Source organism: Crocodylus siamensis, chromosome 4, assembly GCF_052110815.1.
Source record: "Crocodylus siamensis isolate JL-2025a chromosome 4, ASM5211081v1, whole genome shotgun sequence".
Taxonomy (NCBI): Eukaryota; Metazoa; Chordata; order Crocodylia; family Crocodylidae; genus Crocodylus; species Crocodylus siamensis.
The window spans coordinates 83,797,831-83,809,383 of record NC_143398.1 but is presented as its reverse complement, the minus strand read 5'-3'; the positions used below and the strand labels follow the sequence as shown (position 1 = coordinate 83,809,383).

Sequence of the window (11,553 nt, the reverse complement as noted above, 5' to 3'; positions counted from 1 at the left end):
GTTGCTTACAGAAGCCTGGCTTAGGATAAAGGCATAGTTAAATGTTCTACACTGCAAAGGCAAAATAAATGATTATGGCAGGTTATTGACAGCTCTCCATTTAATCATTATAAATCTAGAGTAACTCAACTCATTTCCACTGAATTACTGCAAATTGGTATAACTGATCAGGATTCAGACAAAGTTAAAAGGAGCATATATAATCTATTTAAAAATATGAAGCTCTTGCTACATGGCATACGTTCCTTGTTACAGCTTGACTAGGCTTCTTTTTACTGTCATGTTTATCTTAACATTAGATAGCCTTTACTTTATGTCTATATTTGAATATTTTTATCATAAAGAAAATCAAATTTAAATTTCTAAACATCTTTTAAGTTTCTAATGCCACGTTTTTGTGTGCATTGAAGTATATCCTTGAATAGCAGTAATGCATATAGTGTAAATATATTGCATGGTCTTATTTTGTAGAATTTATAATGAATAGACCCCAAAAGTAAAACTGTTCTTCTTTGTTCCTGATATTTATGAGGAATACTGATAGGCACAGTAACGTCCAATAGCATATATACATATATATATATATATATATTTTTTTTTTTGTAACAAACTCTAGAACTTCTGAAAAATAACATTTGTTTACAGTATTTGTTTTCTTGGACTTCCCTTAGATCTATTTCCGCATAACTACTATCAAGGAGTTTAAAGGCCAAGAAACTTCTCAGGATGAGGTCTCCACTTGAATTATATCACCCTCCCACAGCCCCCAAATCCCACTGCCATTGGTCAGGGTCAAATACCACTGGCTCTGCATTCTGAGCAACTCTGTGCCATTTGAGAAAGTAGAAGCCAAAAGGTAAGTTTTAGTGCTTCTTTTCTTTGATTGAAGAATTGGGTTCTTAAAGTTGGAAAGATTTTTTTTTATGATATTTGTTTAACCTGTCCTTTAAAATACTATGTAGATTAGTGATACTATTTACTTTATTTTCCATGGATATTTCTTAGTTCCTTCCTGTGAGAGGAGTACATAACCTTCACCAAAATATTTCATTTTTTACAGCTACAGTAGATGCCAATATAATTACAGTGTGTTCCAATATATTACATAATAAATGTACAGAGGCACACAAAGTAGCATAGTTAGAAGGTTATAAGCATAGTTAGAAGGTTATTTTTTTCACAGATATTATAATATTACTACTTAACTTACATTTAGTTGCCAATATTGCCTTTGTACATAAGATAAAGTATGTTAAAATCTTTTATATTTAGGAAAATAAATATTTTGAAAGTGTACTAAGCAAACTAAGTGTAAACCATTTTTAAAAGGTTAATGACATAGCATATTTAAAAATAGGAGTTGCTTAGACAAGTTTTCACAGGATAAAAAGACATTTGTCTGATATAGCAGTTCTAAATTTAGAGTTAGTGTACGACATAACTTATTGTTAGACCATTTGGGAAAAATTCCAGAAACGTACCAATTACAAATTGAGGCCAAATAACAACACTGGCAGATGTAAGGAACAGGTGAGAGACAGAGACAGCAAGCGAGCGAGCATGCAAAAACAAGCTAATATAGCTATTCTATCACTTCTACATAGTGTTATCACTTTTATATAGTGCAGTAGATTGGAGAGATCTAGGAAAGACTTCTCATCTGAAAAGCAGGAACTTTGATAATCTTGGAAGCCTGCACTAAGGAGCTGCTGTACAAACGAGCCTTGCCCAACAACAAGCAAATTGGACACTAGGTTCTCCCAGCAGCCGCTAAAAAAGTTAGTTTGAAAAAAGCAGCGGAGGGAAAAAGAGTGCCTTGTGCTGTTCACCATCCCCAGTGGAATTTCATATCCTCATGCCTAAAGCAGCTTCATAAAGACCTTCTTTCAAGTAACTGAAATTCAGTTGGTTACTCAGTGTATGAAACTTTGAAAGAAAACCATGTAATGATTCTTCTTAATTTCAAACACTGTAAAAACTATAAGCTTATAAAGAAAATAATACAACATGTACAGTCTTCAATGTACTATTGTCACACATCAAGATATGGTTTATTAGACTTAGTCACTATTACTGTCATGGCTTCTGTTGGATCAAAGTGAAGTTTAGGTAAAAATGTATGAAAAAAGAATGCTGAGTAGGACTACATGTACATATATTTTAGATGACATTAAGCCAAGCACAAAAGAGTAAGAGAATGAATGCTAGTATTCAAACTGAGTATATCTTCTATAGAATTGTATTAAGCTAGGGAACATTTAAATATGTGAAGTTGGGCGCACAAGTGAATATGCCATACTAGCACTTCTCATTAGAGATGGCTAGAGAAAGAGCGATTGGAGGACAAGGAAGAAAGAAAAAAAGGAAAGGAAAGGAGAATTCTGTCACTTTTGGATAGTGGTAAGAACACAAATTTCTTCCTTCATTCCAACTACCCCCCATACATAGTCTAAGACACTGGTAAACAGTGAAGTACTTGGATTAAGCTACTTCAAGAATAGCGCCGGGAAATAACGGCTCTACTTCTTGTTGGAATTATTTAGGTTGACTGGTGCTATGGACAAAAGGATGGTATTCTGTTACTGAACATTTTAAGATGCCAACCATTTTTCCCGTTGTGTGTGTGCGCGCGCACACACACACACACACACACACACACACACTACACACCCATAAAGTAGTATGTGGCTTTTTGTTAACTTCTCAGCTGTTTATGGAGGAAGTTGAACTGAAATGGAGGAAGTTGAAAGGGAATTGAAACCCATTCCTCTTTCAGATAATCAGCATAGCTTTAATGAAGTCTGCAGGATATATGAGCAGAATTCTGACTGAACAGAAACTGAATGGTATATTAGAGTTTAATCACTGACCTATAAATACACTTTACAGGAATGCCACTAGAATACTAAGAAGTTCTTCAGCCTTCAGCTTCTTTCTTGCTATTTTACTTGCTATTCATGCTTGAATGAATTTTCACAGGTGATTTACATTCCTATTTATACAAATATTTTGGGTTTTTTTCTCCTTTAGAAAAGGAAGAATGAAGACTCTTGCAAATATTTTTCTGGGATTTTTCATCTTTGAGGGCATTGTGGCTGCTCCTACCATTGATACACTAACTTATGACTCCGATTTATATGGCATAATACTTGGAGAGTCAGATAATCTATTTGACCATATTGAAAATGAACAATCTGCTCAGGCAGAGGTAATCTGAACTTCATTTATTCTATTTTTCCACATTGCACAGTATATATAGGTTTCTTCTTCCCCCTTAAGTATTCATAAGTAAGATAAGTCTGGTTTTATTGGCTGCCATGGCATACAAGCAAGTCAAAGGATTTCTATGGAACTTAATATAGAATACTTAATTCATGTGTATGCCTCATCTTCATATGTGGTCCAAGGTCCGTCTCCAATTGCAGTTAATATCTGTCATGATTTTCCCAGGTCTTATAATTCGGCTGCAGTACATTCTGTTGGCTCTCATAGGGGTATCAGTGTCTTAGTAAGATACCGAGGAAAAGAAGAAAATTGGGATATAACAAAACACACACGGCTTCCCATAGAGCAAGGCAGAAAAACTGCTGTGGTTGTATACCTATTTTATCCATTGGAATATGATAAGTATTTCAGTTCTTGTAGTGAAAAAGAGGTGAAGGTGGGAAGGAAAGGTAAGTGTAATAAGAGAAAAAAGAATAGAATAAAGATCATAAAGTAGAAAAACAATGAAAAAAAAGACTAAACTAGTTATAGTCTGATTCTACTGTAAGGGCTTAGATGAAACCCCAGTGAGGTACGACTCACTAATTAGAATGAAGGATCATGAATAAATATTAGATTTAAAGAATATAAACCTCAAATATGATTTGGGGGCTTTGTTACTTAAAAATGCACAATTCATAACATTTATTTCTTCAGTGCTACATGATTTAGAGAGTGACAGAAGATGTAACTAGCACTTGGTACCAATGTCATAAATATTGGCCTGCAACCAGAGAGCTAAAGAATGAATAGGGCAATTGTAAACAAAACATAAACCAGATCTTCAGAGAGGGAAAGTAAATGCATCTTCACTGAAGTATGTGCTGAACCCCATCTGCAAATCTGCCTTAACATCATGAACACTTTCATAACTATGCTAATATATTAAGAGATAATAGGCTGTTCCTTTAAAAATAAGGTCAGAGATTTCTGCTAGCTAACCCAGAAACCCAGCAGACCATGAAAATGCTTGAGCAGGGTTTGCAAACTTTCAAAAATACGAAGTCCACAAGGAGCTGACATGCCTAGGTGAAATTTGTGATTCAGCTACAAACTACCAGCTTTCTTTCCATACAGGGAGTACAATGGTGGAAAAATCAGAATGTAAAAAGGTAGATCGGTTGCTTTTCATTTTTGTACACTTCCTCCATATACAGCTCCTGTTTATAGAACCATGCCTCTGGCGTCTCTTTCTAGATGAAAGCATGCCTGCTGTCTTTATTTTATGTTGAGTACTATAAATTATGAGGTCTCTCTTGCTTAACCTGAACATGGAACCTACACCAAGACTACTGGGTTGGTTCATCAAACCTGAGATGGACAGTTTTCAGCATCTGGTCTTGCCTTCATGATGTTCCAGTTAAACTGTATCTGTCTTATGTACATGGTGATTAGTAAAGGTAAACCTCATGCACTTTGTTCTCTCTGAGATACAACCAAGTAGTCTCCCACCTAACTGGGGATGGGCCTTTTAAATCAAACTTTCACAATGAAAGACAAAAATCTGAGTTCCTTTCAAAAATCTGCAAGGAAATACAGGGTTCCCTGTGCAGTCTTTGTTCCCAGTAACTGAAGAGGAGAATAGCCCCTTCAGCTCAGTCTCCTCACATACTTCTTTAAGAAAATAAAAAAGGGGAGGGGTGAATGATAACTTTATTACTTCCTCTTGTCAGTCTCTCCCCCAGGGTACAGAGTCTCCTCTACTGAGATCATTCAGTCTTATTTTAAAGTCCTCAAGGGTGCCTGTAGACATGTCAGGAAGCTTCTCTGATGTGCTGTAATTAAAGTGTGTCAGAACAGGCTTGATTAATTGAGTCTCCTGGGGCATGCTAATTAGCTTGAGGTCTCTTGGACCATGGAGTTAGCATGCTCCAGCTAATTAGCATGCACCAACCAGCCTCTGTATCTGGTGTGGGGGGTGCTTTGGTGGTGGGGGCTCTTTAAAGCTTATTTGATGAGCTTTAAAGTGCTCCCACTGCCATTTTGAAGCATGAGGATGCTGATACATGAGACACTGGTGCTTTCATTAGATCAGTCCTTGGAGTTGCTCTAATTCAAGCACCTCCTTCCCCTCCCCCTCCCCACAGAGTACTTGTAAAAATGCCCCAAGTTACTGGTTATCAACCATAGCAGCTGAAAGGGAGGTTTTGTAGATTAACAGATCTCCGCGTCAGAATTTTTTCCAGAAATCTACCCAGAAATTTCTATTGCTTCCTTCTAACCTGCATCATCTTGAGAAGCTCTCATCAGTGAAAGCTGTTTGTGCTTTGTACCTTTAATAAATCAAACCACCTTTACGCAGGTGTCTACAGTTCTTCACTCCAATGGGTGCATCTACACATGCAATTAATGCAGAGCAATAAATTCTGGCATGCCAGAGTTTTTTGCTCCTCGGTGTGCTGTTTGAATGTGTGCCTGAGACTGCAGCATGTTGGAGCAGCCCCAGCTAGCAGAGGGCCCTGGGGAGATGTCTGCCAGCCTGGGGCTACTTCTGCCCAGCTCTGCATGCTGTGGAGGGGCTGGCAGGGACATGAGGGTGCTCCATTGTGGGGCTAGATGGCAGGAAGCCCCAACACTGAAGTACCCTTATGCCCCAGCCAGCTGGGTCAGTGTCTATATATGTATTGCTGCAGCATCTACACATGCATTGCTACACATGGGTTATCAGGTTACTATTAACAATTACCAACCCACTGTGGAGTTTGTCAGTTTCCTGAGGCCTAATAGGACCACATATGTAGATGCCAAGACTTTTACTGGAGAGCTAATTAGGCAACTGCATTAAACATCCCATGCAGGCATGCGGAGTTTAAACTGCAAAACCTTTACTTAATTCCTAATCTCTACAAATAAAATGCATTTTCTCCTTCTATCACTGTTTTTGGCTATCTGATATGAAATAGGATCCAACTGTATATGATGTTCTGAGCAATAAAAGTAGTTTTCATTAGAGTAAGAAGCCCTTTTGAGAAACGGGATCCTAGAGAGCACAGTCAAATTAGGTGTTTTTTTAAAATTGTATCCAATAGTCCCATAACTGTTATTCATATGCATAAAAACAGACTTACATTAGACCTTTACAGACTAGAAAAGGAAAAGTATTGAGTGCATTAGAGAAACATCAGTTCCATTAAAAAAAGAAGAGAAAAAAAAGTGACAGAAAAGGAACAGCTGATAGCTCATATCACTCTTTTATGTAAACACATTTAATGTGGAGTCTATGCTGTCTGTTAGATGAGTACCCTCTCAAACGTTGTTATTTTTCAAGACATACTAACAATCTATAATCAAATTAAATGAGTCTGAGCACAGATTAAGAGCTGCAAGCTTTTTCTAGGCTTCCCAGTGCACAGAAGTTTTTGCAACAGCATAAACTCATAAGTATGAGCCTGCTCCAAGAACTGAGTATTGGAGAAGCTAAGGGGCTAACTTATTTTTCTGTCCTTGGGGTTTTGTGATACAGTTGATTATGGTATGAGTCAGCTCAGCAAGAGGTATCTTTTCATGAAAGGTTCATGAAAAAGAAATAATTTGAGAGGCGTGTGAGAAAAGTGGTAAAAAGAAGCTGGGGGAGAAGTCAGGTCTCTTGAAAAATGGTGGTTTTTACCAGCTTGCTTAGTCTGAAGTGTGAAAGCTGCCTAATAGTGACAAAGAACACCTTAAAGAATATTGCCATTTTTCCCCTCCAATTACAAAACAGTATTATGCTAAGCTTAAGGAATTTAAACTTAAGTTTTTAACTTGGGGTTCAGCATCTCGTGTTCTGGAGATTATATTTTCCATGTGGAATCTTTCTTTTCTGGTACAAATGAATCTATTGTGTTGTTTTTATGCAATTAACAGTGTCTTCATGGACTATTTTTTCTGACCTACTGGTTTGTTAACCAACTTATGAAGTTGTCCATGATGGAAGCTAGTAGAAGCTAACATGATTGTGCTAATGCAACTTTAAGGTTCACAGAGGTAGAATATGGCAAAGATACCCTGGAATACTACCAGGATACTCTGAATACGTGTTCGATGGCCCCTTCAACTGTATGTGGCATCAGCAGGCAGAGTCCATTTCCTGAAGTGCATTCATCCCATATCACTGGTTTATGTGAAACACATTATAGATTGAAAAATATTGGAAGGAGAGGGTAGCTAAACGTTGTGCTATTCCAGCAGAAAGGTACTGAATTGCAAATTAGATCCATGCAGCTGCATGCATTAGGTAAGGTCAAATTTTCGCTATGAAAATCAAAACTAGCCTTCAAGCTCAAAGGTGATTGAAATAAGGAGGCCCTGCTAAGGATTTCCAACCAAAGGGAATTTATTGTTAAAAGAACGTTAAATAAAGAAAAGTGTAACTTGAGTAAAAAAAATTATGTGGCATTTGTAAACAGATCAGTGCCAACTACAGACAACAGGAAAAAAATGTGAAAGAAAATAAACCAAAGAACAAGGAAGAAATACTGAGGTCCGGAAGGAGAAAAAGACTAAGAGGGAGTGTAGCTGAAAGGCAGCGGTCAATTTTTTTTTTCCACAATTTTTCTCCTGACTTAGATAATCACAGTAGTACAAATACAAATTGAAGCATCAGAGGTTTTCCTCAGAGGACCTTTTATAATTATCTTTAATGAATATTTATATCATGGTAGAGTCCAAATGTTCCAATCAAGACTAGGACTTCATTATACTAGCTACCATACACTAGACACTGTATACAAAGACACTATTCCTTCCCCAGTGGGAGTATATCAAAAGGCCAGATAGTTAAAGGAACTACTGATCTCAGTACACTACTCACCAAGGTAAATAAGTGGCTCAGAAAACTTTCCCACAAAAGATCTCTTTGAAATGAAAACTCAGTTTGGATGGTCTGAGGAAAACCATCAAGAACTAGACAGATTTTTGCTTGCTTCAGCTATCAAAGTTAAAGAAAATATAGCCCATGACTATTGAGTACATTTAACCCCTCTTCTCTAAATTAGACCAAACTATAGAAGACAGGCAAAATTAAAAGGTATGGAAATAAAGAATATTATATATATATACATATATTTTAGTTGAGCTATGCAATGAGGTGGGAAATTAGAGGCAGAGAAATATGAGAAAACTATCCTAGATGACAGGAGCTTAGTAACCAATAATAAATTAATGACACTAGTTAAGGAAGTAGGCCAGGGCTATATCAAGAGGAAGAACTGAGCTGGGGACCAAGGAACAACAAAATAGTCAAAAAAGGAAGCAGATGCCTGATAATGAACTGTATATTCATTTATCTTGCAGACATTACTTTAAATTTAAATCAAATTGGTATTAGCATAACATTGTTATTCAAAAGCCTGAACAAAATTAATTGACTGTCTGATTGCAATTCAGGGTTTATAGGCATGAACAGTAAGCCACCCCTGTAGTTAGTGCACTATTTGCCAAACTTATTTGATAAGGCAGAGACTGAACAGAAAATTCCTGGATGTTAAACAGCAGTCATGGAATATGAGTCAAACGACAGACAACTTGTCTTGGAGCAAGTCTCTATTGAAAGTAATTTGAATTTAGTTTTTACTGGGGCCATCTACATGTGCACTTTACTGCCAAGTTGACGAATCAGTTCTGCAGTAAACAATCACCATCTATGCGTGAGGTGCTCTTAGGCCAGAGTAAACTAATTAACTCTGCGATATGATAGCACTGCCCAACATGAGTGCTATCCTATAGCAGAGTTATTTAGTGTGCCACAATGCACGGGTAGATAGTGACTAGGACTAGCTAAGGCCCTGGTCAAAATTTTGGATAACATACATAAACAATGTTGGGAACAGAGGCCAAAACTCTGCTCTTCTCACCCAAAGAAATGCCCTTCACACTAGTTACATTCCCCATGCTTCCTCTTCTAGAACCTCACTCTTCCAGTACAGGGCTGTCCAACGAGCAATGTATGGGCTGCATGGGCATTAAGTTACAGTTCCCAGGCTCTTGCTTGACCATTGCTCTTTCTACCACTTGGACTGCAACAGCAGTCAGTGCATCTGGGTTCTCCCTCTCCCTCCTCCAGGCACCACTTCCTGTCCTGACCCCGAGGAGTGGGACAGTGCAGTGTGCAATGCAGGAAGCTCAGGGCTGCATGGAGGCACAGTGCAGCAGCAGGGTAGGGAAAAATTTATGCCTTTACAGGTGCAAGATGCAGCAGCAAAGAGAGGAGTTGCCCACAGAACAGCAGCGATGGTGTCCACATGGCCTAGGCATTTGTGGCTCATCGTGGTGCCGCCCTCATTGGCATGCAGATCTCATTCATTGGGAATCTGGACAGCCCTACTCCAGTAGTACAAACCTTCTTCAGGTTTCCAACCTAAGTGTTTTCACATCTAGCATATAACCATTGATTTTGTGCCATCTTTGACATTAGCGCCAATTTTTTTTTCCTTGTTTACTGATATATTTATACAGAAGAATTGTATTCCCAAAACAAATAGGCATTTTAGATCTCAATACTTATCAACAATTTGTACAGTGTGAGATGCAATAAAACCCTACAGTTTTATAGTTATTTTGAGCTACAAGAATAGTTTGTTTCCATTCTTAAGAAGTGGAGAAAATATCCCACTGATCCTCTAATTCAGAGAAATACCCCCATTCAGGAAAGCTGATAACAATATGCTTTACTTTTACAAATTCAATGAGGTGTCAGCTGGCAATTAAGATAAGCACATGCTTAAGTGGTATCAGAGAATTAATCAAGTTTTCCTTTGTTGATACCCTTCAAGTTACTATATTTGGGTCCCAAATGATAGACCTCTGCATATAGAGCTTCCTTAGGCAGGACAGGTAGCCATTACCTTTGAGTTTCTAGACACAATCTTGGGGTGTAGACAATGTGTCTAGCATCACCTTTTGAGAGCTGAGTCCCTACTGTCTAATTGCCTATACCCTTGTGAGCACTCTGTTGCAATTCAGTTCTTCAGGGACACGTGATATTTGAAGCACAAGGAAGGCAAGATTCTTCAGGTAAATGTGAAATCTTTTATAAGACCAATGAAACAGTTGGAATAAGGTTCTTTGCAAGCTTTCGGGCACAAGCACCTTTCTTCAGGCACTGGAAGATTCTGCTACTCTTACGTGTTCTCCAAGGAAGGAAAGAAACTAAAGTAAACATGTAGCGTGTGAAAAGGCAAATGAGTGGAAGTTTGGAAGACAATGGATAGAGATAGGAAGGTGGTAGGGAAGGGAGGGAAGGGGAGGGGTGGGAAGTGTGTGAAGGAATGCAAGCAGCCAGCTTGAGGTAGGTTACTTGTTGTCAGATGTCAGGCAGGTTGTAATGTGTCATAAATCCAATATCTATACTAAAGTACATGATTTTTTGTATCCGGTAGATTTCTGAAGTGAAATTGGTAGGCTCATCTATGAAAGGTGTTTTGTCAATTCCCTTTGAGAATTAGAACTGAGAGATCAGAGAAGGAGTGATTGTCTTGTGAGAAGCCCCCCAGGTAATTGAATGTTTTTGTCTTTGATGGATTTTTGGTGTGCATTCATTCTAGTATGCAGTTGTTGTTTGATTTCTCCTACATATTTCCCATCAGGGCATTTGGTGCACTGGATGAGATATATTAAATTTCTGGAGGTTCAGGTGTGAGATCCAGAGATGGTGATGGTTCTGTTGTGGGGACAATGTTACTGTGGATGTGGTGGAGATGTGTTGGCAGGTTTTACGTTTCTTGCCCTGGCATGGTCTGGGTCCATTTGGTATCGTTTGGGTCATAGGAAACTTCCTATGGTTCTGATGATGAGGTTAGTGAGGCCCAGTGCTGGTTTAAAGGCTAGGATGGGTGGTTCTGGAAAGATTTATTTAAGAATTGGGTCGCCTTCTAGTATGGGTTGCAATTGTCTGAGAATTTTCTCAATAGGTTCCAGGAAAGGATGGTATGTCATAACTAATGCTGTGCAATTCATGAGGATTTTTGTTTTGTACTGCAGCAATTCTTCATGTAGTATCTGGGTGGCTCTTTCAGAAGTGTACTTTATCTCTCTGGAGGAGTGCCCTTGTTTGGTGAAAGCCCTTTCAAGATTTGCATGGGGGGCCAAAGCAGGGATTCTCCTCAGTGCAAATTCAGTGGTATCAGAGAACGTGGCTGTAAATTGCAGGTTTTTTGATCCGTCTAGGATGATTGCTGGTTCTCTGTAGATATGTATGTTGGTCCATGGGTTTCTTGTACACGGTGGTATGTATTTTACATTTTTGGATATTGATCATGTTGTGTAAAAAGGAAATGTTCTGTTGGAGTATTCAAAAGATAGTCTGATAGAAGG

At 38.2% G+C, this 11,553-nt stretch overlaps 1 protein-coding gene across 1 annotated transcript in view; it reads left to right on the top strand.

Moving 5' to 3' along the window:
• The first annotated feature begins 733 nt into the window (after positions 1–733).
• Positions 734–11,553, top strand: part of EPYC (epiphycan) — a 33,712-nt gene continuing 22,892 nt past the window's right edge. The window contains exons 1-2 of the mRNA XM_090042671.1: positions 734–856; positions 3,031–3,208. Coding sequence (XP_089898797.1) covers positions 3,041–3,208 — 168 coding nt within the window. The 5' untranslated portion in view covers positions 734–856; positions 3,031–3,040. The remainder of the gene's footprint in view (positions 857–3,030; positions 3,209–11,553) is intronic.